We start from the raw sequence: 27,730 nt of genomic DNA on the forward strand, positions 1-27,730 counted from the left end.
AGGAGCGGGAACGCAGCCGGGGCCTCGTGGAGGCGTCCCCCTGCCCCCGCCGCGCTGTTGGTATGACCCCACGGGCTCCGCCCCCTCCCGTTTCCCGGTGCCGGGGCCCGCATGGCTGCCGGCACGCGCCCGGCGGCCGCACCGCGGTCCAGAGCTAACATGGCCCAGTGGAAGAAGAAGAAGGGGCTCCGGAAGCGCCGGGGTGCGGCGTCCCAGTCCCGCAGCAGCGACTCGGAGGACGGCGAGTTTGAGATCCAGGCAGAAGATGACGCCCGGGCCCAGAAGGTAGGGAGCGCAGGGCTGGGATACACGTCGGAGCCCGAGCTCCGGCTCCGCGCGGTGCCCGGCAGTTCCCCCAGGTGGGGAGCGGGCACGGCTGAGGATGGGGAGAGATCGGCTGGCCGGGGGGTCAGGGCAGGACCTCCGGCCTGAGCACGTGTCCCAGGACCCTCCACACCCGGGGTCCAGACGTCCGAAGCCTCGGTGCTGGGTAAGCTGGGGGCCTGCGGGCCTTCCTGGCTGACGCTTGGTCTAGCGCTTCTCATTGGCTTCTTCCTGGCCAAGGGGGGCGGATCCTCGTTTCCATTCGTCCAATGAAAAGTGCGGGTGGTGAACATTGGACTTTTGAGAGTTTGGGGTTTCTTGGGAGGACGAATTAGGAGAAGGCTGCACCTCGTGGCTTTGAGACAGCGACGCCCCCAAACCTCTGGGAAACTAATAATAAATTAAACTCGCGTCTGTTGATCACTTACTGTGTGCAGGCTCCGTGCTAAGAGCTTTTATAAGCCTTATCATTTAATCCCCACATCAACCCTGCGAGCTAAGTACTTATCCTCATTTTACAGAGAAAGAAACAGAAGCCTGGAGGGGTGAAGGAACTTGACCAAGCCCTCATAGCTTGTGAGTGGGAGAGCCAGGATTCAAATCCAGGACTGCATGGTTCCAGGCCCTGTGCTATTTCCACTACTGAGTGCCAAGTGTATGCAAATGGGGGGGGGGGGGGCGGCGCAGGTGTGAGCCCCAAGGGAGCAAAAGAGCTGTAGCCTATTGTTTTTCCCAACCTTGTACTTAGCGGATGTCTGGCACAGGGAAGACTCTGGGTATAATAGATGAATGAGTGGGCATTTGTATTAGGCTCCTCAGAAGTAGGGACCAGATGGGGACCTTATTCCCTCTCAGCCGAGCCTCACACAGTAGGTACTCTATAACTACGGGCCAAGGCCAGGTGTTCAACACCTTGTACTGGCTCTGGGAGTATAGGAGGAAGAAATTGCTTAACCTCTCTGTGTGTGCCTCACCTTCTGCACGGGTAGCAAGTAGTTGATTCTGTGTGCCTCAAACACTGTGGAAAGGAGGAAATGACAGTGTTCAGACATTCTACTCTTCAGTAAATATTGCTGGGGCACCAGTGTGTTACAGGTACTTTGTTATCAGATGTCTATCTAGAGCAGGGGTAGGTTGGGAAACTTTCCCTGTAAAGGACCAAATGGTAAATAGTTTAGGCTTTGCAAGGTCATACACGGTCATATAACTGTCTTCTTTGATTTTGTTACAACCTTTTAAAATTTAAAAACCATTCTTATCTCAGGGACTGTACAAGACAGGTACAGCTCTGACCTAGAGGGTTGTGTTGGACCACAGAGGAGCACATAGGGAAGAACATAGACTCTGAAGCCAGAGTTCATATCCCTTACTGGCTGTGTGACTTTGCCAGGTCACTTCACCTCTCTTTGTGTCAGTTTCCTTCTCTGTAAAAGAGACTAAATAATAATAGCTGCTTGACAGTGTTGTTGTGAGGAATGAGTTAATTTATATGAACGCTCAGCACAGCACCTGGCTTATAGGTGCCATATAAGTTTTGGCCATTATTATGAATTAGTGTTTTTATAAATGTTATTTCTGAGAGGAAGAAGACAGTGCTTTAGTCCAAAAAGGCTCCCCAGAGGAGGTGTCTGGGCTTCATTTAGCTGTTCTAGGACAAGTGGGTGGCAGAGACAGGAAGCCAGGAATGAGAGAGAATAGATCTGGGGAGGGGTGATGGATCAGAAAGGGGGTGAGGGAGAGGGGTGCAGGACAAATTGGAAAAGTCTCCCTCAGTCTTAATAGATGTTTTGATTTGCTTCCCAAAGTTTTGAGGGCTCTGAATGACTGGTCTGGATGATAATGATGATGGTACCACCATCTGGGCACTGTCCTAAGCTTTACACACACCCATTTAGACTTCACAACACCCTGTAAGACATATGCTCCTGTCATCCCCATTTTCGTGATTTGGGAACACAGGCTCTGGGCAAGGAAGTCCCCTGGCCTGAGGTCTCACAGCTGCAAGTGACAGAGTTGAGACTGAAACACAGGCAGTCTGTTTGCAGAGCCTACTCTCAGACTCACTGCCCTGTCTTCGTCCAGTCAAAGGAGAGCCCTTTGGCAGAGAAGTCACATGATCTCACAGGAGCAACACATCTTGAATGAGGGCAAGTTGGAGGGGCCTGGCAGCAGGACAGCCCCCTTCCCTGCCCCTAGTGGTCTGACTATACCTGGAGTGATGCTTCCTCTCTGTTGCTCCCTCCCAGCTGGCGCCTGGCAGACCCCTACCCACTTTCCCCACCTCGGAATGCACCTCAGACGTGGAGCCAGACACGCGGGAGATGGTGCGAGCTCAGAACAAGAAGAAGAAGAAATCAGGAGGCTTCCAGTCCATGGGTGAGTGAGCCAGGCATCTGGGAACTTGAGTGGGCGGAGTCACAGGGGGTCATCATGGCCTCCATGCTCTGTTCCAGACTGCACTATGGTAGGCTTGGGTGGATGGAAGCAGCAGATAATCTCCAAGCCAGTCATGGCCTTCTTATGGGGGCAGCGGGCCTGACAGAATGAGAGAACAGTTAGGGCAAGACTCTAGGTGATGCTGTTGCAGGAACAGGCAAAGATATCTGGGGGCTGAATGGTAATTAGACATGTGTATGCGAAAAAACACTGTAGGCTAAGTTAAAGTAAATGCTATATTGGAATGTATTTGCAACTGTGGAACAAAGGGCTAATAACCTTAATATATAAAGAGCTTTTACAAATCAATAAGAAAAAGACAGTCACCCAGATAGAGAACTGGGCAAAGAAAGAAGCCATCTCCTCCTGTCCCTAAATACTTCCCACCTGCCTCCAAGAGATGCAGGACCCTCCTCCACCTGAAATAAACCCAGTTTCTCAGTGTCATCCCAGGTCCCATCAGTGTTCAGACCCCCATTGTCTCACGGCATTATGTATGTACATATATATGTATTAGTTGCTCGGTCATGTCTGACTCTTTGTGATCCCATGGACTGTAGCCCACCAGGCTCCTCTGTCCATGGGAATCTTCAGGTGAGAATACTGGAGTGGGTAGCCATACCCTCCCCCAGGGCATCTTCCAAACCCAGGGCTCAAACCCAGATCTCCTTCATTGCAGGCAGATTCTTTACTGTCTGAGCCACCAGTGAAGCCCACGGCATTGAATGTTCATATCAGAATCCAAATGCAGTTCATACCCCACAATCAGTAAACTTGTCTTCTCAGTCTCTATTAATCCATCAGCTTTGTTCTATTGCTTTTTTTTTCCTTGCTGTTTATTTGTTGATGAGACAGTCATTTGTCCCATGCAGTTTTCAGCCATGTGTCATAGGGGCTTCTTCAGCTCCCTGGCTATTCCCGTGTCTTTCCCAGGCCTGAGCTACCCAGTCTTCAAAGGCATCATGAAGAAGGGCTACAAGGTGCCGACACCCATCCAGAGGAAGGTACGGGGCAGGGACGCTGTTGCGGGTCAGAAGGAGGGGATGCCAACCTGACCCGTCCATCTGGCCTCTTGGCATTCGACCCTTGTCCCAGCCATCACATCTCTTGTCCCCCCTTACTCTGGCTGAAGCCCCACCAGCTTGCTCATTCACAAGTGGAGAAAAGTCGGGCCCAGCAGGGCAGATGCTCGACTCGGGGCCTCTTTGCCACTTAAGCTGCACCCTGCTCAGTCCCTGCCCCGACAGCTCACAGACACCCCGTCATCACCCACTGTCGTCTCATGATAGTTGTCCTCAGACATTTAGCCAAGAGGGAGACAGCGTTTCTCTGGGGTCCTGAGGAGGAGGACCAGATGGGGAGGCAGAGCCTGGCTTAACCGGGAGAGAGGTGTCCCAAAGGTCGAAAGAGTTAGGAGTAACACCCCTGGAGTTGTGCACACAGGCTTTAACAAGAGTGGGATCAGGGCTGGGAGACAGGCCCCACCCCTTCTGCTGAGATGCCCAGATTCTCCGCTGGGACTTGACGCTCCGGATCACGTGGTCTGTGGATGCAGGAACTGAACCCTCCCCTGCCCCGCTCGTTCCCCTGCAGACCATCCCGATGATCCTGGACGGCAAGGACGTGGTGGCCATGGCCCGGACGGGCAGCGGCAAGACCGCCTGCTTCCTCATCCCCATGTTCGAGCGGCTCAAGACCCACAGTGCCCAGACTGGGGCCCGTGCCCTCATCCTTTCACCCACCCGAGAACTGGCCCTGCAGACCATGAAGTTCACCAAGGAGGTGTGTCTGGGCGGGGGGACAGGGTGGCTAGATTGAGCTGGGACCAGTCAGTGAGGCCTGAGTGGACGGGGTCAGCTCCCATCCTTAGCCATGCTCAGTTGCTCAGTCGTGTCCAACTCTCTGTGACCCCAGCGACTATAGCCGGCCAGGCTCCTCTGTCCATGGAACATCCCAGGCAAAAATACTGGAGCGGATAGCCATCTCCTTTTCCAGGGTGTCTCCCCCGATCAGGGCTCAAACCTTCCTCTCCCGCACTGGCAGGGGACTCTTTACCACCAAGCCACCAGGGAAGCCTGAGCTCCCATCACCAGCTCTTCTTAGTCTCTCTCTCTCTCTCTCCCCGCAGCTCGGCAAGTTCACTGGCCTCAAGACTGCCCTGATCCTGGGTGGGGACAAGTAAGAGCCCCCTTGGTGCCCTGCGTGGTGGCCCCCAAAGCAAGCCTGCCTGGGCTTCCCCATCAGATGGACAGAGCCCACGCTGCTTGTTAATAACAGCAACATCTCTGCACATTCCTGAAATACCAGCAAGGGGAAACATACAGTAAAATACAGAAAGAAATTTCCCACACAACTCAGACATAGGTTCTGGTGTTCCTAAAGGAGAGCTGGAAGCACCAGGGTCACCCAAATGGGTTGCTTAGTTGTATATGTTTTAATATGCTTAATTTGGGGCTGTTTCAGGTGGAATGCACACAAATCAAGGGATGTTCTTGATAGCTCAAATTTACAAAACACTATATTTTTCCTGATGTGCTTATACCGTCCTTTTGAGGTAACAGGCCCCACACCTGTTTTACAGATGAGCCAACTGAGGAAGTGATGGGCCCAGAGAGCCACACGGTGGTCTGGAAGTAGAGCTAAGATTAGAGTCCCTGCCCCTGTCCCACATTTTCTCCCTCAAAGGGCAGCCAGCCCCTTCTTTATTCTCTCAGGATGTCACTGTCACCAGTCACTCTTGATTCTCACTGAGAGAATGTTTTGCTTTTCAGTGTTCTTTTGCCTACATTATACTTTATTATCTCTATTGCTGTGGTTGTCAGAAATACCTCCATAAGCTGGACCTGGCCCAGAATTCTGCCTCCAGACTCCTACAGGTGTCCCGAGGTGTTTTCAGAGGAGAACTAGAGTTAGGGATGTATGCTTAAATGGTGTGAGAGCAAGGACATAGAGATCCAGGAAACCTGCTTCCAGGTGGAGCTGGGAGTTCCAGGGTTAGTTGCTCGGTGATGCTGTGGGTCAAAGGCAGTTTTGTTTCGATCTGAACTGAGTGAAAGATGGATTCTGTGGTTGAGTCCTCTTTGGAGAACTTTGTTGTTATCAGTCCTTTTGTATGTTTGAACTTGTAGCCCTTGTCCGGTCAATGATCTTGCCTAGTACCTCAGCAATAGCTTTTCCCCAGTTCCAAGCCTGGGGTCAAGGTGTGGGACTCATCTAGGCATTTGGAGATGGGAAGGGAGAGAGACAAAAGAAACCTGTTCGATCAAGCTGACAGATACCCCCTCTTCTTCCTAGGATGGAAGACCAATTTGCAGCCTTGCATGAAAATCCTGACATGTGAGTCTCTGGGTTGCGGATGAGGCTCTGGGGTCCCTTCCCCGACGGCCAGGGCCTGGGGAGTGGGGGGAGGGCTATGCTGGTGACCCTGGCCCCAGGTGACCTGGCCAGCACAACTACTTCCAGAATCATCGCTACCCCTGGGCGCTTGGTGCATGTGGCTGTGGAGATGAACCTGAAGCTGCAGAGTGTGGAGTACGTGGTTTTCGATGAGGCCGACAGGTAAGGCTGCAGGCTCATTCCCGGGAACTCATGTCAGGGTTGGCCAGGAGGGAGGGCTCTGCCAGGAGAGACCTACGCAGCCCAGACTGAAGCAGTGTCTTCCCCAAAGTGGGCCACAGACTGCAGGTCATGTGAGAGCTGATGGGGCTCCCTGGACCAACAGTTCTCCTTTTATATTGCCTTTAGGAATATTGAAAAGATTAAAACAGCAAACACATGATTTCAAAGAGATAAAAAGTAGCACAAGGCTGAGAGCACAGTCTGGAGCCAGACAGGGGTGGGAGCTGATCCCGGCTCCGCGAACTTGGGCAAATCCTTGAGGATCCGTGGACCTTGGTGGCCTGCCTCAGCTACTAAGTGGGAATAAAAGAGCACACACTTCACAGGGGAAGTTTTATTTATATAGAGCCATGCCTGACCCAGAGTGAGGGCTGCTATCATTTATTTGAATTTGTAGGAAACAAGAAGGACCTCCCTGGTGGTCCAGTGGTTAAGACTCTGCACTCCTAATTCAGGGTCCTAATTTGGCCCCTGGTCGGGGAACCAAGATCCTGGATGCCTCACAGTGCACCCAAAACAAAACAAAACAACACAAAGCATAACTGAGACCAGGCCCCACGTACCAAGATCATGACTGCTTAGGATAAGGTTGTCAAATAGAGAAAGTGAGCTGAGTTACAGAAGCACCTGCCCAGGTGACAGCAATGACGGCAGGATGGCAGATTTGGGACTCACTGGACCGGAAGGCCCTCTCCTGACCCTGCCCTGTGCTCTGCCTCTGCCCTCCCAGGCTCTTTGAAATGGGCTTCGCAGAGCAGCTCCAGGAAATCATCGGCCGCCTTCCGGGGGGCCACCAGACTGTCCTGTTCTCTGCCACGCTGCCCAAGCTGCTGGTGGAGTTCGCCCGAGCTGGTGAGGGGGCCGCAGGAGCGGGGCTGGGGGCTGGGAAACTCATCAGTACTTGGGGGGTGGGGGGTGGGCAGTCTTGACTCTCAGCAACTCCCCGCCCATCTTCCTCCGTTGCCCACCGCAGGCCTGACGGAGCCCGTGCTCATCCGGTTAGACGTGGACTCTAAACTCAACGAGCAGCTGAAGGTGAGCCGGCTCCACCCGTGCCCCTCCCCCAGCCCGCGGGGCCAGGACCCCATCCCCCCTACCCCCGCGAGCCAACCCAAGTAACCCGCGTCTCTCCACAGACCTCCTTCTTCCTGGTGCGGGAGGACGCCAAGGCCGCGGTGCTGCTCCACCTGCTGCGCAACGTGGTGCGGCCCCAGGACCAGACGGTCGTGTTTGTGGCCACCAAGCACCACGCGGAATATCTCAGCGAGGTGAGCAGGGACGCCCCCATCCCCTCCCTCCTGTCCTGGGGACCAACACCTACTCCAGCGCCAGCTCGGAGCTGCAGTTCCGGATTCGGCCACTAGAGAGCAGCACCAGAGCGGGATTCGGGCCTGGCCAGAGGGCTGTCCATTTTTTTTATTCTTTGAAGATGTTATGAAAAATTTCTGGAGAAGGAAAAGGCAACTCACTCCAATATTCTTGCCTGGAGAATTCCATGGACTGAAGAGCCTGGTGGGCTACAGTCCATGGGGTCGCAGAGTCAGACACGACTGAAGTGACTAAATACACACACAGACACACACACGAAAAATTTCAGACACACAGCAAAGTCAGAAAATAGCATAATGAACTCTCAGGTACTCAGTTATCAACTCATACCCAGCCTTGATTTATCTCTAATATTCCTCGCTCCATCTGGGGTATTTTGAAGTGTATCTCAGCTGTCCCATCATTTCTCTATAGGTTTTTAGTATCCCACATTTCTCTCTTTTAAATTGAGAAATAACCTGCATCCTGTAAGCTGTATAAAGTGCCCTAATCTTACGTGAGCAGCTTGATGAACTTTTCTGCACGTGTACACCTGTCACCCTCCTAGGGAGGGAGTCCTCTAACCCCCAAGGATGCCCGGGCCCCTCCCGAGTCAATGCAGCCGCCTCGGGTCAGCCACACCTGGGGTCTGTTATCTGAGGTCGCAGTTCACTGGGTTTCACTCACATGACACATTTAACGGTGCTTCCTCCCTATGGCTGCTGGAGTCACTGATGAATAAAACCAAAGTCGTTTTTAAAGAGCAGTTACCACTTTCACAGTGCTTCCTGTGTTGTGGGCCCTGTTCTCAGCACTGTGTGTATAGTAGCTCATTTAATCCTTGTAACAAAATTACAGAGAGGAAACTTACTTTCCCCATTCTACAGAAGAAAGGGAAGGCACAGGGAGGTTAGGAAACTTGGGCAAGGTTACACAGCCTGTTAGCGACAGAATCAGGATGAGACTTGTGTGTCTTACAGCGGCACTTGCAGCCTCCCTGAGGGAGACCTCTCTGCACGTGTCATCTTTTTTTGACACTCAAACAACCTTGCCAAGGTGAGAGGTGATACGAGTCCCGTTTATACTGATGAAGATGCCAAACTGAGGTCACCCAGCTGAACCAGGGTTCAAACTGAGGGCCCTGACTCCAGAGCCCGTGGTCTTGCCACCGTGTCTAGCCCCTCTCCCTCTCTCCGGTCTTCACTCCGAGCAGCTGCTGGCGACCCAGGGGGTGAGCTGTGCCCACGTCTACAGCGCCCTGGACCAGACGGCCCGCAAGATCAACCTGGCCAGGTTCACACACGGCAAGTGCTCGGCCCTCATCGTGACTGACCTGGCCGCCCGGGGCCTGGACATCCCACTGCTGGACAGCGTCATCAACTACAGCTTCCCTGCCAAGGGCAAGCTCTTCCTGCACCGCGTAGGTAAGGAGCCCATGGCTGGACTGGACCCCACGGGGGTGCCAAGTCCCGGCAAGAACTGAGGGCACAGGACTCGACTCCTGACGCTGCTGCTGGGGAACCAAGGCCCAAGGAGGAGACCGATAAGTCAGATTCTCTGGGGAGCGGATCTGTCTGGCAGCCTCAGACTCTTAAGGAGGTGATGCTCCCGAGTTTTCTGGGCTCCCCAGTCCTCTGCTTCTCTTTGCCTTCAGGGTCCTTGATGGTGCGACCCCTCTTCCCTACAGTCTTCTCCCTAAAACTCCTGGGGACCTTTGTAACCTTTGCACTGCCTGCCTCCTGCTCCATCAACTGTGGACGGGGTCTCCTGACTCCCTACTTTATCCAGGCAGCCTGTCAGGCCCCAGTCCACCCAGGCCAACTCACTCCATTCCGTCTTTCAGTTATAAAAGTAAGGTCCACACGTTGTAGGAAAATTTGAAAATGGAGCAAAACACCTAGAAGGCAGGACGTTCCCCTCCTGGAAGTCCCCCACCCCCACTGGTGATGTGATGGCCACAGGTGCTCGTCATGTGAGGCTGGCCCGGGTGTTCTGCTTGCTCTTTTTGTCTTTGCAACAACCCTGTGCAGTACCGGCCGCACTGGCTCCATTTTACAGATGAGGAAACGGAGGCAGGGAGGTTCAGAACTAGCCAGGTGTCACACACGTAGCAAAGCGGGGTGTCTGGGATTCTTTTTTTTTTAATTATGGTGAAATATACATAAACATACAGTGATCATTTTAACCACTTTCAGGTGTAAGTTCAGTGGCATTAAGTATGGTCACATTGTTGTGTAACCATCACCCACCTTCTTTATCTAGAGCATCTTTGTCTTAACAAACTGAAACCCTGTACCCATTAATCTAATTCCTTCTTCCCCTTCTCCAGCCCCTGGTAACCATCAACCTACTTCCCTTTTTTTTCTTTTAACTCATAAATATGTGTGTTATATTTATAAATACAAGTAAGTAAGTTCGTGTGAGAGAAGTGTCTGGTGGGCTGCTTTCTTTCAGTTGTCTTGCATATAATTGAACTTTGTCGAATGGGTAAATTCTGGTTGCCCGTGGTGGGCTGCCCATGGGTGGTCCTTTGGGGTGCGAGGGAGCCTCCACCTGGGTCTCCAGCCTCGTCTCCCCGTTGGCTGCTGCGTGCTGTACCCTTGATTCCGTTGCTTTGGGAGGGCTGGCCCTGTGCATCCCTTGAGGCATCTCCAAACCCCCAAAGGGAATTTCTCAAGTGCTACATGACCAGCAGTGTGAATCAGACCACCACAAACGAAATCTTCTGAACATGATGACATGTGGTTTTTGCAAGATGCAGAAACAAGCTAAAGTGTCATGTTCTCCATGGATTTACTTAACACAAAATTAAAATCACACTGGATGTTCCTTTTTTAAAAAAAAACAAAAAAACTTATTTTCAAACTTACTTATTTGGCTGCACTGGGTCTTGGCTGTGGCATGCGGGATCTTGAGTTGTGGTACGTGAACTTTGAGTCGTGGTACGTGGGATCTAGTTCCCTGGCCAGGGATTGAACCCAGGCCCCCTGCATTGGGAGTGCAGTCTTAGCCACTGGACCACCAGGGAAGTCCCCACAGTGGCCGTTCTTACCTATAACCGTATTCTTACCTCTGTGTACATCATGCATATTTTTCATTCATCATCTAAACACCATTCTGTGACAGGGGTCGGCAAATTGTTTCTGTAAAGGGCCAGATGGTAAATATTTTTTCTTGGAGCCCTGGAGCTATGTAGTCTGTTACAGATCTCAGCTCTGGTAGCCTGAAAGCGGCCTCAGACAATATGTAAATGAAGGAGCAGCTGTGCGCCGATAAAGCTTTACACAGTGAGGCTGGGGCTGGATTTGGCCACAGACCGCGGTTTGCAGCCTCTTTCCTCAGCTGTGTAGTACCCACCAGGTGGTCATCAGCTAATTAACTGACCCTCTGTCCGTACGTCTTTTAGGTGATTTCCAGTTTGCTGCTCTTCCAGAGGGAGTAGGGGTCTCTGCGGTTGAATCTTTGCACCCTGGGTTATTTCTCTGGGAAAAATCGCCCATCGTGGGGATGCTTGAAGACCTCTGATAACCGATGAAGAGCAGTGTCTTTCTTTGTTGAAAATCTTATTATTTATTTGGCCACGTCGGGTCTCAGTTGTGGCACCCAGGGTCTTCACTGCATCGTGCAGGGTCTTTTGTTGCAGCTCACGGGCTTAGTCAGTTACTCTGTGGCATGTGGGATTTTAGTTCCCCGACCAGGGATTGCACCCGTGTCCTCTGCATCTCAAGATGGATTCTTAACCATTGGATTGCCAGGGAAGTCTCTCTTGCGTCTTTTTCTGCTGACCTCCCAGAGCACTGTGTGGGTCACAACCTCTCGGGCAGATAGCCCCAGTGATTCTCACTGCCCTGCCCCCTTCCTAGGTGGCCCCTGCTCAGTAAGGTGGGGCCGTGGCGTGGCTCCTCCCTTAGGGCTGGGCACGTGGGGCTCGTGCTGGGCTCTGGGGTCTTCTGCCTCTGTCCCTGTCTGACCACCTTCTCCTGCAGGTCGCGTGGCCCGGGCCGGCCGAAGCGGCACGGCCTACTCCTTGGTGGCCCCCGACGAGGTCCCCTACCTGCTGGACCTACACCTGTTCCTGGGCCGTGCTCTGACCCTTGCCCGTCCCCCTGAGGAGCCCTCAGGTGAGTAGAAGCTGGGGCGGGACTGGGTCCCCCTGGAGTTCATGATGTGGACACGGGGTGGAGGTGGGCCACGCTGTCCTGGCTTGGAATTTGACCCCAGGGGAAGATGTCTGTATTTGAAAGGCAGATAAAGCGCTAGATAAGGGTGTCCCTGGTGGCTCAGGCAGTGAAGAATCTGCCTGCAATGCAGGAGGCCTGGGTTCCTTCCCTGGGTCAAGAAGATTCCCTGGAGAAAGGAATGGCAACCCACTCCAGTATTCTTGCTTGGAGAATCCCATGGACAGAGCAGCCTGGTGGGCTACAGTCCATGGGGTCGCAAAGAGTCAGACACAACTGAGCGACTAACACTTTCACTTGCAAAGTCAATAGTAAACATCTTGGGCCCTGCAGGTCACCTGATGCCCGGCAGCTGCTCACTTGTGCCCTTGTAGTGTGAAATTAGCCACAGACAATACAGACCTGAGTAGAGGGGGGTGTGATCTGTAAATGTGTATTTATAAAAACAGGAGGAGCTGCTCGATAAGTGATGGTTTCCCTTGTGGGGCTGATTTTAGTGACTCAGGACCCAGAGCGGGGCTGGGGAGGGGCCGTGGGCAGAGGACGGTCTCTGACCGGGGCTCCTGGTGGGCAGCAGGCACGGAAGGCGGGGATGGTGTACTGGGCCGGGTGCCGCAGGGCGTGGTGGACGACGAGGACTGCGGCCTGCGGACTAGCCTGGAGGCGTCGCTGGAGCTGCGGGGCCTGAGCCGCGTGGCCGACAACGCCCAGCAGCAGTATGTGCGCTCACGGCCGGCGCCCTCGCCCGAGTCCATCAAGAGGGCCAAGGAGCTGGACCTCGCCGGGCTGGGCCTACATCCCCTCTTCAGTGAGTCCTTGTCCCGGGCGGGCGCGGGGTGGAGACGGTGGACCCTGCAGAACCTGCCGGACCTCACGCCTCCCTCCCTCCCGCTTGCCAGGCTCTCGCTTCCAGCAGGAGGAGCTGCAGCGGCTCAGGCTGGTGGACAGCATCAGGAACTACCGCTCCCGGGCCGTGAGTGCGGGGCCTGGGTCCGGCTGAGTGCCCGAGTCCCCGGCGGGACTGACTCCCCGAGCAGGGAACCCTCTCAGTCCGTGGCTCTAGCTGTGTCAGCATCCCTAGAGCCAAGGTTCTGCTTGCTCTGGAACCATCCCTGCTGTGCAACAGCGCATTTCCCAGGCCTTCCATACAGATGGGCAGCCTGGGGCTCATAGAGGGCAGTGACCTGCCCTAGGCCTGTTAGAGGAGCTGGCTTTCCATAGCTCTTATCTCCTGACTCCCATTGGGATGCCGCCCACAAAAGCAGGAAAGGCCTATGGGAGATGCCCACAAAAGCAGGAAGGGCCTGTCAGCTGGTGCCGGGAAAAACGGAGCAGGAGACCCGAATGGTTAAAGGTACTGGTTTGGGAGCCAGTGAACTTAGGTTGAAATCCCAGATCTGGCATGTCCCAGCTGTGTGACCTTAGGCCAGTTACTCGCCTTCTCTGGGCCTCCCTCCATGATTGTGAAAAGCCAGGAATGAATGGAAGGGAACTGGGAGGAATACCAGGGAGCGCACACCAAGCTGGGGAGGCTGGAGTTGGGGAGGAAGCGGCCAGTGGGTGAGGGCCTCGGGTGTCCCCTCTACAGACCATCTTTGAGATCAACGCCTCCAGCCGCGACCTGAGCAGCCAGGTGATGCGCGCCAAGCGGGAGAAGGACCGCAAAGCCATCGCCAGCTTCCAGCAGGGACGGCAGGAGCGGCAGGAGGGCCTGGCCCCGAGCCTCCCAGCACCGCAGGAGGAGCAGGCTGAGAAGGAGGAGGCGGCGGGAGAGAGTGTAGAGGTGCAGGCCCCATACTGGGGACCCTGGAGTGTGGCCTGGGGTCGGGGACAGGAGGGTCAAGTCCCAGCAGCCCACGGGGCTGACCTCAGGGCTTTGAGCCATTGCTAGGGGTGGAGGCAGTGATTCCAGTCACCTCTGACATTTGGGGGAACCAGTGACCCAGCCCCAGCCTCCCTATCTACGAAAGGGAGTCATAGTCTCATCCACCATCCCTTGCCTGAAGCCCAGGGCACCAAGTGCGTTTCAGGACTTGAGTCTTTACGGTGGGTCCCCTGTGGATGATGTCACACCCTCAGCAGGGTCTGGGGTGTCACTGCCGTGAAATGCTTCAGTTTCCACAGTGAGCTGCGCTGGTCCCCATGCTGAGAGGGCAGTCACAGCCTCTTGTCGGCTCAGGTCGGCTTTTGCCGCCAAGTGAGTTTCTGGAAAGTTCATTTCCAGACTCTGGTAGTCGAGGGCACTGCAGCCACGTGATCGCAGTACCCAGTTCTGGGTCCACTGGGCAGATTGAAGACGGCACGTGGAGGGTTCCCACAGGCCCAGGTGGCCGTGTCGTCATCACCGTCTGTCTCAGCCTGGGGTCCGGGCAGGTGGAAGGGGCCGAGTTGGCAGCAGCGGAGGCATGATTCAGGCAGGGTCAGGCACTGGGCCTTCATGGCCAAAGGCATGGCTGGGGGTCCAGGGTGTCCTATTCACCTGGTGGATAAGGCCTTGGGCCTGCTCTTCTAATGCTTGATTCAGACAGAGGGTCCAGTAGGCAAAAAATACGCTTGAAGACCGCTGGACTAGTCCACATCATAGAGAGCAAGGCCACCCAGAGAGGGATGGGGGCTTTGCCTTGGTCATGTGACTGGAGGCCTGAGCTGGGCCTAGCACGTGGTGGGGCTCACCCTGGCCGGCACCCTGCCCACCCCCACACTACCAGTCCAGTCTCTGCTGGTGCTCGGGTCCTGATGAGGATACGGAGGGTCCCAGAAGTTCCTGGCCCTAGACCCCAGCTGGGCTGGTGGGTGGGGAGACCAGTTTGCTCCCTGGGGGCTGCAGGTGACGCTGGGCCTCCGTCCACCAGGACGTCTTCACAGAAGTTGTCAGCCGGAAGCGGCAGCAGCCCGGACCCCACTGGGGAGCCAAGAGGCGGAGGGAGGAGGCGCGGCAGCGGGACCAGGCGTTCTACATCCCCTACCGGCCCAAGGACTTCGACAGCGAGCGGGGGTGAGTGGCTGCTGGTCCTGGCGGGGGTGGAGTGGGGTGGGCGTTTGGGCCCCCCTCCCAACCTCAGGGTGTCTCTCCACCCTCCCTCTGCAGCCTGAGCGTCGGCGGGGATGGGGGCGCCTTCGAGCAGCAGGTGGCTGGCGCAGTGCTGGACCTGATGGGAGACGAAGCCCAGAGCCTGACCAGGGGCCGGCAGCAGCTCAAGTGGTGAGTGAGCCAGCTGGACACCCCTCCCATGCTCACCTGCCCTCCACTTGGTCCCCACAACAGACATGTGACCCCCTGACTGTCCTGACTCCCGTTTGATCCCCTAGAGCAGGAATTATGTCACCTCCCACCCCTCACTGGGTCCTTTGGAGCACAGATCATGACACCCCCCCCCCCCCCCGCCCAGAATCACCATGTGGTCATCTGCCCTTCTGGGGGGCTAGTCTTTCTAGACAGGGGCTCATGACCCAGTTTGCCCATTTGAACTCTGGTTCTGGAGAAGTGATGTGACTCAGTCCAGGGTCACAGAGCCAGGAGGTGGTAAAGTGGGGGTGGGGAACCCCCCAGGGGGCCTGTGCCCCTGACCCAGACTGCCAGGTTGGACTAATCCCCAGACGCCCCCACACTGTTTTTGGAGGCCTGGGATGCCAGGGTATGGTGAGGAACGGCAGGGAACGGGCCTTAACCGATCACCTGCTGCATGCCAGACGCGGGCATGCTGCTTTCCTTGAATCCTCCCAACAACGCGATGAGAGGTCAGAGGGACACAGGCCCGGAGGGGAAGCGGGCCACCTCCCTCCGCGGCACACCTCCCAACTCCTCCCACAGGGACCGGAAGAAGAAGCGGTTTGTGGGACAGTCAGGACAAGAGGACAAGAAAAAGATCAAGACTGAGAGTGGCCGCTACATCAGCAGCTCCTACAAGCGGGACCTGTATCCTGGAGGGCGGGACCAGAGGGGGCGGGCCCAAGCTCTTTCTATCAGCACAGCCACTGTAGGTGGGGGGGGCGGGGTCATGGAGGGCGTGGCCTAGCTCAACCACCACCCCACCCCCACCCCCACCCCCCGCGGCTTCCTCTAGGTGGGGGTTAGGGACGGGGCAGAGTCCAGCAGATTCAACCACCAAACCCCTTTTAGGTGAGGCCTGTGTCCTGGTTGGGGAGGGGAGCATGGTCACACCCCAGGAGCGCCAAGGGCGTCTCCGTGCCACAAGTAGCCTCCTTAATGCAGTCCCCCAGCTACCAAAAGTGGAAACAGAAACAGAAAATCGATGATCGTGACTCAGAAGAAGAAGGAGCTTCTGACCGTCGCGGCCCAGAGCGAAGAGGTGGGAAGCGTGGCCGAGGGCAAGGTAAGAGCCCTGGGAGGGTCGTCCTTAAAACCCAGGCTGCCAAGTAGTACTTTTGGTCAACTCGGGTGCTTGGTCCTCTTGGCGCGGCCTGGGTCCTTCAGCGGGTGACAGACGAAGGTGGACAAGGGGTAAAGTGAAAGTGAAGTTGCTCAGGTGTGTCAGACTCTGCGACCCCGTGGACTGTAGCCTACCAGGCTTCTTTCTCCATGAGATTTTCCAGGCATGAGTACTGGAGTGGGTTGCCATTTCCTTCTCCAGGGGATCTTCCTGACCCAGGGATCGAACCCGGGTGTCCCGCATTGTAGGCAGACGCTTTACCCTCTGAGCCACCAGGGAGGCCCTGGGCAAGGGGTAAGAGTGCCCTCCCAGAGACCCGGGAGAGTAGGCTGGGGCAGGCGCCTGACTGCTCCTACCCGCCGCCACCACTTTGTTGGGTGACCATGGACAAGTCCCTTCTCCTCACTGACCTCCTCTGATTTCTCTTCTGCCAGAAGAAGGTTAAGCTACAGCCTAGACAATAGAGTCCATAGAGACAGGGATTGGAGTCTGCCTGGGTCTCCAGTGCCCAGCCTAGAGGAGGTGCTGAAATGCCTTTGTTGAGTGATTTTTGATTCTGAGAGTTAGGAGGCCTTACTGTGGACCAGGCCTTGTTCTGAACACTGCACACGTAACTCATTTACGTCTCTCTGGGACCTTGGAGGTAGATGCTATTCATAATTCACAGGCGGGGAAGCTGAGGCACAGAAAAGCTATGTCATTGTCCATGAGATCACAGCTGGGATTTGAACCCGACAGTTTGGGCTAGAGGGTCCATGCTGTTGCCCGTTACAGTAGACAACTTAAGCCTTATTCAGCGGTTACCACCTGCCAGATGCTGGGGCTTGAACACAGAATGGGAGTGGGGACGGGAATTTCTGGGAGGAGAAGACAGTGGGAGTCGACCCGAAAGCTGAGCTCCTGGCATCTCTGTCCCGGCAGGTGCATCCCAGCCCCGCACCCCTGGCACCCCCACAGGCCGCGTGCGCTCAGAGCTCAAGACCAAGCAGCAGATCCTGAAGCAGCGGCGCCGAGCCCAGAAGATGCGCTTCCTGCAGCGTGGGGGCCTGAAGCAGCTCTCTGCCCGCAACCGGCGCCGCGCGCAGGAGCTGCAGCAGGGCGCCTTCGGCCGGGGCGCCCCTTCCAAGAAGGGCAAGATGAGGAAGAGGATGTAAGAAGGTGACACAGCCCGCGATTCCTCAGTTGGTCCAGGCGTGGACATCAGCAGCGTTCCCCGTGTGCCGCTGTGTGCCTGGCCCTGAGTTGAGCACGGGGGGGAGCTCCCTTGGCCCATGCAAAGGAGTGCCACAGAGGGGCAGCAGCTGCCTCTGCCTAAGACAGGGCACACGAGTAGGGTGTTGAAGGGTTCATAGGAGTGTGCCAGGTAGGCCACAACCTGAGCTGGCACCTCAGCGCTGCTGCTTGTCATGTGTTCCAGATTCAGAGGTGGTGGCCCCATGGGTTTGAGCCCTGAGTGCCTGAGGCCCAGTGATGTTTTTTTTAATGTAATAAACCTTTATTGAGCATCTCCAGTGGACCAGGAGCACAGTCTGCTTGAGGAGTTGGAAGGGACAGACCAGGGTGCTGGAATTTCAGCTGGAGTGCCGATGAGCCGAGAGCGTGTGGGTGGGTCCTGTGTGGGTTCTGCCGATGTCTCCATTTTGCTGATGAGAAAAGTCAGGCTCAGAGGATGGGTAGGTTGCCAAGGTTTGAGGACCTTGAAATTGGCCCTTGGGTCCCTTTCCTCCCACCAGGACAGGCTTGCAGCTGGGACTGGATGGTGAGAGGCAGATGGGATGTGGGGTCAAGGATCAGAGCATGCAGTGCTCCTCTTGGCTGCGAAGAGTCCACCACATACCCAGAGGTCAAAACCTGTTCTGACCTCTGCTTTCCTCCAAGCCCTGTGCTCCTCAGCCCCTGCTGGGGGCCCTGGGAAGGTCATGGGCTGCATCTTGCAGCTGGGTTCTCAGACTGGCCACCCCTCAGCGCCAGTCCATTATGGAGGAGCCTTTGTGAGCAGACGCCCTGGGAATGGTGTCCGCATGTGACCCTCTTGTTGGTCCTTTATTTTACTTTACTTACCAAACACTCATCTAGAATTTCCCAGAATTTTTGTGCCAGGCCCCGTTCTAACCTGACAAACATCAGCTGGTTTAAATGCTCCCACTGCCCTGGGAGGGTGGACCAGGTACCAGACCACATAGTGGATGTGGTTTTGGGGCCCCCATGTAGCTCACATTTACTTAGTACTTGCTATGTGCCTCTTGTGTACACCCCACAGCCCTCCCATCTTTCTGGTGAGAGCCACTCAGCCCACACCCCATAGGAAATGTGTACCTCCCCTGTCCTCAGGCTGGGTCCCTCGAGGGGTCCCTCTCCCGCTGCTCACCTGGGTCAGGGTCAGGAGGTAGGGGCAGTGGGCTCAGCCTGCCGGAGTCCGGCCAGTGTGGTGGAGAGGTCCAGAATGGACAGCTTTACCTGGGGTCCCAACACAGCCAGAGTCAGAGCCCAGCCCCTGAGGGTCCAGTCCCCACCTCCCAAAACACCAGAGGATGCAAAGCAGGGGTGGGGGTTAGGGACTCCTATTAGATAGCAGTGATGTTGGCTCCCCAGGGGCAGTGAACCTGGCCTAAACCCTTCTGGGTTTTTTAAGCCTCAGTCCAACATCTCAGTCCAAGCCTTCCAAGCAATTCATTCACAGGCACTTTTCAGTTTTCTAGTTGGTTATTACCTGTATTATAGTTGAGTTAGTATTTTCACTTACATCAGTTCTTTTTTTTCCTTTTAGTTCGATCAGTCATATTCATTAGTGTATGACCTACTCTCATCTTCACCTTTATTTTGTTTAAATTAACCTGTTTATTGAAATGAGCTTAATGAACACCCATGGATCCACTGCCAAGACCTAGAACGTGATGGTAATCTTACCTTGGGCTCTTCCTTCACCTTTGTCACTGAAATAAACATCTGACAAGGAAACTATGTCTCCATCAAAAGTGGAAAGAGATTAAATTACCCCTTGTCATAAGTGGGGGTAACTGGAAGAATAACAAAATGAAAGGGAAACCAGGTTACTGAATTCTGGCAGCTACAGTTGCCCACAAAAAATGTGAGTCCCAGGCCCTGGAGACCAGGGATATTCCAGGCATTAAAGGCATGTTGTCACCACCTCCCCCCCCACCCCAACCCCACTGAACCTTTCTCCTTGGGAAGATCAGAGAGTTGGTTGAAAAGGGACTGGCTTTTGCGTTATTTCATACCGAGCCTCTGTCCCTCCTAGTCTCCTTTTGTCCCTTGGGGTACCTGGGCCACACTGGAGAGAACAGTGGTGTACACATGAATCCGCCTGACTCAGGATGAGGCACTAAGGTAGGCTCTGGGGACCCAGTTCTGGGCATTTGGTTGGAATTCTGGCCTCTGGGTACAGGACGGGAGTGAGGTGGGCTGGGGCCAAGGCGGGGTGCCTCGCTTTGTTTCCTCCACTTCTCAAAGGGGCTATGCTTTGGGGACCCACTAGAATCCTAACAAGGGTCCAACGTTAGAAACCCCCTCCCTCCAGTGTAAACCAGGTCACGTGTTCTACCACCTTACAAACCTGAGTGAATAGAAAAACCGGGCATCCTTGGACACAATGACCTTTGTGATGCCATTGTGCAGAAAGAAAAACCACTGTACAACCCTGCCTTCACACTCCCCAGGGGAAGCTGAGGCGTGCCCCTGCAGGAGCCAGAGGGTCAGGGACTAATTAAAAGTGAATTTCCATCTCCTGGTTTTATCCATGTTGTCACTTGATTGTGCTGTTTGATCCTAAAACAAAAGAACTCTTGGCATAAATATATTGTATGCATCAGTGTACCCTGGCCTAGTGCACAGTGAAGCCACTGAGAGCCAGAGATGGTCCGACTTCCTTCTGTCCTCGCAGCAGCAGAGTCGAGACTGATCCAAGGCTCCCAGGCAGGGGGCTAGGCGGGCATGCAGCTAAGAGACTGGGCTCTGATCACAGAGGGTCATGCTCAACCCAGAGAAGGTGGGATTGCAGGCACTGTATGTTCCCAAAGGTTGGGGGGCTGGAGGTGACCTGCAGAGGGGTCCTCACCTGCTCCAGCTGCCCCTCGGCGTCCTCGATGTCTAGGGCGGGTGGCCGACTCTGATGCTGACACACTAGCTGGTACATATTGAGTATTGCCATCCTGGTGCGTCCCAGGAGCAAGGTCTTCTCAGCCGCCGTGGTCTGGATCTGAATCCACTTGGATTCCTGCAGAACACCCCGCCCCCTGCCCCATTAAGGTGTGAGCCGGCCTGAAAAGGGCTGGAGCCCCATTCCCCTCTGCTTCCCACAAGTCAGATCCCTGTAGGCTCTCTCAAGGAAAACTGCCCATGAAAGAAGGGTTACCGCATCTCCTGTTATTAACCCCGGCTCTCCTCCCAGGCGGTGGGAGCCTGGGGTCCCGGACGCCCACCTCCTCCGGCCTCGGTACCCAGTGCAGCGTGCGCTCCCGCGCCGACTCCAGTCGCTCCAGGAGATGCGCTCGCCGCTGGCCCTGCAGAAGCAGCTCGTCCTGCCAGGAGTCCCGCAGCCGCTGCAGCCGCGCGCGCGCCTCCTCCAACTCCGCGAGCCGCTGGCGCTCCGTGAGCCTCAGCGCCGCCTGCATGTCCGCCAGCCCGTCGAAGCGCTCCACCAGTTCGGGGACCGCTTGGAACTGGGATGGGGTCGAGAGCGGGTACTCACCGGGCCTGCGGCTCCCTCCCCTCCCCACGCCCAAACCCCGCGCCTCCTTAGCCCAACTGTGAAATGAGGGCATCACACATCCCTGCGCCCCAAGTGATAGTTACTCTCGCCCCTCCCCGCCCCGTTTCGATTTCTGGGTTGGGAAGATCCGCTAAAGAAGGGATAGGATACCCACTCCAGTATTCTTGGGTTCCCCTGTGGCTCAGCTGGTAAAGAATCCGCCTGCAATGCGGGAGACCTGGACTCGATCCCTGGGTTGGGAAGAGCCCCTGGAGAAGGGAAAGGCTACCCACTCCAGTATTCTGGCTTGGAGAATTCCATGGACTGCATAGTCCATGGGGTCGCAAAGAGTCGGACACGACCAAACCGACTTTCACTCCCCACCACTACCGTTAAACCCATCTAAGTTTCACTGCCTGTGATTAATGTTAATTCATTGTTTCGTTGAACTATAACGAGTTCCTGGATTCCCCCTCCCCCACATGCCTGTGTGTCCTTCAGTAGGTTATCTTTCTGAGCCTCAGTTGCACCGTCTGTAAAATGGGGTTGACAGTAAGACTCACTTCATTAGACCTTAGGGAGAATTCAAGAACAAAGCGTGTTCCTGGCATACAGTTAGTGCTAAGTAAGTGGTGACTCCTGACATACAGTCAGCGCTTCACTAATGCACACTTCCAAAGCCGTCCCTGAGGCCGCCCGGGGCTGCACGTGACACTGAACCCCAAAACCTCCTGCAGGGCGCTCACCTCGGGCAGCAGCTCCAACATTTGCCCCAGCAGGCGCGCGCAGGGCTTCAGACGCTGCAGCCCGCGCTGCAGCCGCGCGCGCTCCCGCTGCAGCTCGGCCAGTTGAGCCCGGAGCCGCAGCGCCTCCGCCTCCCGGCGGCCCACTAGGTGCCGCTCCTCCGCTGCTCTCCGCAGTGCGCGGCTGCGCCGGGCCTCGGCGTCCTGGGAAAGAGGGATGGAGAGAAGGCAACGACTCCCAAGACTTGGGAGCCTGCAGAGCTCGCCGCAGCCACTCCGTCCCAATATTCACACGTTGAGTCACGGGTTGCAAACAGATGGTCCGCGGGCCAAATTCAACTAGAATCTTTTCGGCCCCTCACTCCTCTCCCACGCTTTTTAAAATGCTGCAGGCAGTTCGTGTGTATTTCCCACCGGTCCCTTTTATATTGCTAAGGCCACTTAAAAAAAAAAACAAAACACGAAACTTTTTATTTTGTATTGGGGTATAGCAGATTAACCATGTTGTGATAGTTTCAGGTGAAGAGCGAAAAAAACTCAGCCATAAAATATGCATGTATCCATTCTCCCACAAACTCTCCTCCCATCCAGGCTGCCACATAACACTGAGCAAATTTCCCTATGCTATACAGTAGGTCCTTGTTGGTTATCCATTTTAAATATAGAAGTGTGTACATGTCCATCCCAAACTCCCTAACTATCTGTTCCCCACCCATTTCCAAACCCCTCCATCCATCCCTGCCCTGCCTTCCCAGAAACCATAAATTCCTTCTCTGAGTCTGTGAGTTTCTTTCTGTTTGGTAAGTAGGTAATTTAATTTGTATGATTTTTTTTTTTTAGATTCCACATATAAGGGATGTCATACAATGTTCCTTTTCTGCCTGATTAACTTCACTAAGTATGAGAATCTCTAGGTATGACAACCATCCATGTTGCTGCAGATGGTCTTACTTTATTCTTTTTAATTGGGTAAACCCACTTTTTAAGTTTCTGTAACCGGTCTGGCTCATAGGATTGTGACTTTGTGACCTCTGCCCTGCCTTCCCCCACCAGTTTCCACATACCTGCAAAAACTTTTCAAAGCGGATGAATGACCCCTTTAGCTCCTGCTCTTTCTGTTCCAACTGTTCCCATCGCTGTTTCAGGGAGGCCTTTCTGATCTCGAACACCTGGCCGGTAAGCAGTAGGTATCTGTGTGTGTTTGGGGTTTCAAGTTATCCAGCACTTTCAGGTTCGTATTTAACTCTGCTCATCTTTTGCCCTTAATCTTGCTGCTGCACCCTGGCTCATATCTACCCGTGGCCCCCCACTATCCATGATGAAGCCCAAATTCCCTCCTGTAGCCCCTGCATGTCAGCATCCCTGCTCTTCCTTCCGGCCTCATCTCACCCTGTCTCCTTCAACACTGTTTTCCAGACTCTTACTCACCTGTGTTTTGTCCTCACCTTCCTGTCTTTGTATATGCTGTCCCCTCTGTGTGTTTCTCCCTTTTCACCCTATCCCTCTTTGCTGGAGAAGCTGACTTGCCCTTCAGCCATCCTTAAGACATCACTTCCTCCAGGAAGTCCTCCGTGACCACCCCTGTGTAGAGACAGGGGCTTTCTCTGGGCTCCTGCCGTCCCTGCTCAGTGCTTCCCCCCTCACAGCAGTCATTACCTGGACACTTGTCTGTTCTCTTCTCTAGGCTGAGCCCATGAGGGCAGGGGCTGTGGTGAGACTTTTGATCCCAGGGCATATCCTGCACACAGTAGCTGCTCAATGCGCATTGATTTGCACCAACCACTGATCTCATTTGACCCCCATTTGACAGATGAGGAAAGCAAGGCTCAGCACAGTGGCTTGTCTCAGACCTTGTAGTAATAAGTTGGATCCATCACTTTCTCATCTTTTTTTGGAGGGGTCTGGAGTCCCCCAAAAGTTTCAGGGACTACATTGAGTGGCTCACCTCCTTCTGGGCCTGAAGCTCCCGGTCTGCATCCACCAGCTCCTGCCTCTTCTCCAAGAGACGCAGGACTGGGGGGATGTGGTCTGTGTTCTGCTCTGGGATCTTCCTAGAGGGGCAAAAGGAAGTGGGGGTAAAGGAGGCAAGAGGTAGGGCCCCCAAATTCTCCAGTGGTGCCTAACATGCCTCTATTAACCACCTCTTGGCTGTGGAATTTTTTACTCATTCAGCAAATTGTCCCGAGAATCTACTCTGTGCCAAGCACTGTTCTCGGCACTGGGGGGTGCAGCCTTGGTCAAGACAGACAGATCCTTGGTCTCCAGGAGCTGGCATACCACTATTTGACACAGAAAAGAAAGCTAACAAACAACAAACTATGCTAGGGACTTCCCTGGGCTTCCTGGTGGCTCAAATGGGAAAGAATCTGCCTGAGATGTGGGAGACCCAGGTTCGATCCCTGGGTCGGGAAGATCCCCTGGAGAAGAATATGGCTACCCAATCCAGTATTCTTGCCTGGAGAATCCCCATAGACAGAGGAGCCTGGTTGGCTACAGTCCGTGGGGTCTCAAAGAGTTGGACACGACTGAGCGACTTAACACTTTCACTTTCATACTTTGAGGGACTTCGCTGGCAGTTCAGTGGTTAAGACTCCAGGCTTCCAAAGCATGGGGCGCAGGTTTGACTAATGATCAGAAAACTAAGGTCTGACATGCTGTGTGGTACAGCGAAAATAAAAAATAATAAAAATAAACTATGCTGGGACATGGTAGGGACTGAGATGAAAGTCAGCAGACTAAAGGAAATCTCTCAATAAGGAGATAGAAAAGTCTCTGAGAAAGGGACATTTGAGCAGAGACTTGAAGGGGAAGAGGCAGGGAGCCATGTTGATGCTGCAGGGAACAGATTCTAGGCTGAGGGAATAGTCAATGCCAGACCCCAAAAGAAGGACCTTGGTATGTAGAAAGAGCTGCCAGGAGGCCAGTGTGGTGGGAAGGGAGGGAGGAGCAGGGTGATGGGAATTGAGATCAGAGAAGTTACAAGGGTCAGACTGCAGTGGGCTGCTATGAAGGGGGTCTCTGGCTTTGACTCCGAGTGAGATGGGAAGCATGGGAGGGTTTGGAGCAGAGGAGGTACCCCTCTGGCTGCTGTGGGGAGCAAGACCAATAAGAGGGGTCGGGCAGCTGCAGGGGACCCAGGACAGATCACAGGATAATGTGGAGAGGATGCAATTCTGGTCTGGGTGGCTCTGTAGAGAGGTAAAGAGTGGTGGGTTCTGGGTACCACTGGAGAGCAGAGCAGATGGGGTGATGAGGCGGTGAGAGAGGAGTTCAAAGGGGAACCTCGACATTGGAAGGATGTTGCTGCTGGCAGGCTGAGTGGGGAGCAGGAAGGTCAGCTCTTCTGTAAGGCCAAGTTGAGACTGAGCTGCAAGTTGATCTCTGTGGAGGAGGGTCTAGGAGACTGAGCTCTGGAGCCAGGCTTCCAGGAGAGAGGAGAGGCTGGACCCAGCCCCACAGGGTCAGCTGTGTCAGAAGCAGGAGGGATGTCCTACAATTCCACTCGGCTTGCCCAGCTCTGGTCCAGGGGAAACCCTCCCATTTTACTGATTCTGAGACTGAAGTTGGGGGACTCCCCTAAGTTAAGAGTCCACACTCGGGCTCCCCTGGTGGTCGAGTGGTTAAGAATCCGCCTTGCAATGCAAGGGACACTGGTTTGATCCCTGGTTTGGGAAGATCTCACATGCCCCGGAGCAGGTAAGCCCTTGCACCACAACTATTGAGCCTGCAAGCCACAACTACTGAAGCCTGCGCTCCTAAAGCCTGTGCTCCGCAACAAGAGAAGCCAGCCACCACCATCAGAAGATCATGCACAGCAACGAAGAGCAGCCCCCGCTCACCTCAACTACAGAAAGCCCATGTGCAGCAACAAAGACCCACCACAGCCAAAAAAATAGGAATAACTAAATAAATAAATCTTAAAAAAGAGTCCACACTCCCACTGCAGAAAGCACAGGTTTGATTCCTGGTGAAACTGAAAGCAGTAGTCACTCAGTTGTGTCTGACTCTTTGCGACCCCGAGGACTGGAGCCCACCAGGCCCCTCTGTCCATGGAATTCTCCAGGCAAGAATACTGGAGTGGGTAGCCATGCCCTTCTCAAGGGATCTTCCAGACCCGGGAATGAACCCAGGTCTCCTACATTGCAGGCAGATTCCTGGTAGGGGAACTAAGATCTCACATGCTGCACAGCCTATATATATATATATATATATATAATGATATATTAAATGATACTGAAGTTGGGACCCCCTCCAGCCACAGTGCTGAACAAGGCTGACAAGCTTCTTCCAATCTTCCTCTAAAATGTAGTTTGCAGGGAGAGGGTGCGAGAGTAATTCCTTCCCACCTTGGGTCGAACGATTTCATCTCAACTGAGTATCAGCTAGGGGTGGGGCTCAGGCACAGATCAGAGACCTGGATTATTGACCCAGCTCTGCCCTAACTACCCCTGAGACCTTGGGAAAATTGCCATTTCCTGCAAGCCTCAGTGTCTTCCTCTGGGAAGTGGGGCCATAAACCCCTACCAAGAACTGCCCTTAGAAGCCAGGATCCAGGGGTGGGGGGAAGGAAGGGGCCAACTCACCCACTCCTGCCCACCCGTCCTGCCTGCCTCAGTGCGCCCTGCACACCACTCACGTAGACAGTTTCTCTTCCAAAACCAGTTGGAAATATTCCTCCCAGGGCACTGCCATTCTCCCGCTGTTGCCCCGGGCTTGCTTTCTTTCTGGAATTTTGCACAAGTCTAGGAGGCCCTGGGGGCTTCTGATGGAAGGTTTGCACGCTCAGTACTCCCGGAAGGCAGCCACCCAGCAGGTCTTGGTCGCCTGGGCAACCAACGACACAACATTCCATTGCCAGCCCTGGACTGGAGAATCCGCCCCACCCCCCCCGAGGGAGGGGGCTGCAGGGAGGGGGCAGTTTCTGCCCTTTCTGGAGGAGCCTTGAACTCCCAATCTAAATTGGGGTGCAGTGAACAGGACGTGGGTCTTTTGGTCTAGAATTTGCTACTGTTGGTGCATCATGGCTAGTCAAACCTCCTCCCGGATGGGTGGGACAGGGCTTCACTAACATGGTTGTGTGATCAGCTGTGTTGTGTGCATGCTCAGTCGTGTCCAACTCTTTGCGACCCTTCAAACTGTAGCCCGCCAGGCTCCTCTGTCCATAGGATTTTTTAGGCAAGAATACTGGAGTGGCTTGCCATGCCCTCCTCCAGGGTGTCTTCCCAACCCAGGGATTGAACCCCGAGTCTCTTACGTCTCCTGCATTGGCAGGCAAGTTCTTTACCACTAGCACCATGTATACGGAGCATACAGTTCTATGGGTTTTAGCAAACGCATAAAGTTGTATAGCCACCACAGTCAAGATACAAAATATTTTCATCACCCCCCCAAAGTCCTCGTGTCCCTTTGTGATCCACCTTGTCCTCACTCAGCCCCTGGAAACCACTATTACCTTTCCCTGTAGATTTCCCTTTTCCAGAATATCCTCAGTAGACTTGTATACATTATCAGCCTTTTAAGTTTGGCTTTTTCCGCAGAGCAGTATTCATCTGTGATTCATTCATACTGACGTGTACGTATTGACATGCATTTTTCACTACTGAGTAGTATTTGATAACATACTATAGTTTGTTTATTTGTCCTCCACTTGGATTATTTCTAATTCTGGGCAATTATAAATATAGCCTGTGTTCACGTGCAGGGCTTATGTGCAAACAGAAGCTTTCTTTTCACTTGCACAAATACGTAGGCGTATGATAGATGGGCCATATAGTAAGTGCATGTTTAACTGTACAAAAAACTGCAAACCTGGTTTTCAAAGGGGCTGCACTGTTTTATATGCACACTAGCAATGCATGTGAGTTTGGATTGCTCCATCTCCTAGCCAGCAATTGGGACTGTCAGTTTTACGTTTGTAAAAGTCATTCTAAAAGATGGATAGCTAAATGGATACAGCTTTTTTATTGACTGACAATTGTAGATTCCTCTGCAGTTTAAGAAATAAAAAGAGAGAAGCCATACTGC

General features: G+C 54.2%; 2 protein-coding genes across 6 annotated transcripts; one reads left to right on the top strand and one right to left on the bottom strand.

Moving 5' to 3' along the window:
- The first annotated feature begins 86 nt into the window (after window positions 1-86).
- DDX54 (DEAD-box helicase 54) lies at window positions 87-17,769 on the top strand. Of its 3 annotated transcripts, none has more exons than XM_043901703.1 (20): window positions 87-285; window positions 2,571-2,700; window positions 3,694-3,764; window positions 4,354-4,542; window positions 4,889-4,938; window positions 6,055-6,096; window positions 6,223-6,318; window positions 7,109-7,230; window positions 7,352-7,413; window positions 7,515-7,646; window positions 8,900-9,110; window positions 11,673-11,807; window positions 12,439-12,672; window positions 12,764-12,837; window positions 13,453-13,647; window positions 14,717-14,859; window positions 14,953-15,066; window positions 15,676-15,780; window positions 16,086-16,198; window positions 17,177-17,769. In XM_043901703.1, exons 1-20 carry the CDS (start codon window positions 112-114, stop codon window positions 17,407-17,409), a joined length of 2,625 nt encoding a protein of 874 aa, XP_043757638.1. In that variant the 5' UTR covers window positions 87-111; the 3' UTR covers window positions 17,410-17,769. The 3 variants fall into 3 exon arrangements, with proteins under 3 accessions (XP_043757638.1, XP_043757639.1, XP_043757640.1); XM_043901704.1 differs by having other exon boundaries at window positions 89-285; window positions 12,442-12,672; XM_043901705.1 differs by lacking the exon at window positions 13,453-13,647 and having other exon boundaries at window positions 89-285.
- On the bottom strand, window positions 16,893-26,510 carry CFAP73 (cilia and flagella associated protein 73). Of its 3 annotated transcripts, XM_043901715.1 has the most exons (8): window positions 26,343-26,510; window positions 23,652-23,757; window positions 22,771-22,875; window positions 21,710-21,910; window positions 20,695-20,934; window positions 20,331-20,489; window positions 18,624-18,712; window positions 17,764-17,898 (listed from the first exon to the last, which is right to left on the bottom strand). In XM_043901715.1, the coding sequence occupies exons 1-7, from the start codon at window positions 26,396-26,398 to the stop codon at window positions 18,635-18,637; spliced, it is 945 nt and encodes a 314-aa protein (XP_043757650.1). In that variant the 5' UTR covers window positions 26,399-26,510; the 3' UTR covers window positions 17,764-17,898; window positions 18,624-18,634. The 3 variants fall into 3 exon arrangements, with proteins under 3 accessions (XP_043757649.1, XP_043757651.1, XP_043757650.1); XM_043901714.1 differs by having other exon boundaries at window positions 16,893-18,712; XM_043901716.1 differs by having other exon boundaries at window positions 16,893-18,712; window positions 20,713-20,934; window positions 26,343-26,492.
- Between the last annotated feature and the right edge of the window lie 1,220 nt (window positions 26,511-27,730).

Source organism: Cervus elaphus, chromosome 5 (genome assembly GCF_910594005.1).
Source record: "Cervus elaphus chromosome 5, mCerEla1.1, whole genome shotgun sequence".
Lineage (NCBI taxonomy): Eukaryota > Metazoa > Chordata > Mammalia > Artiodactyla > Cervidae > Cervus > Cervus elaphus.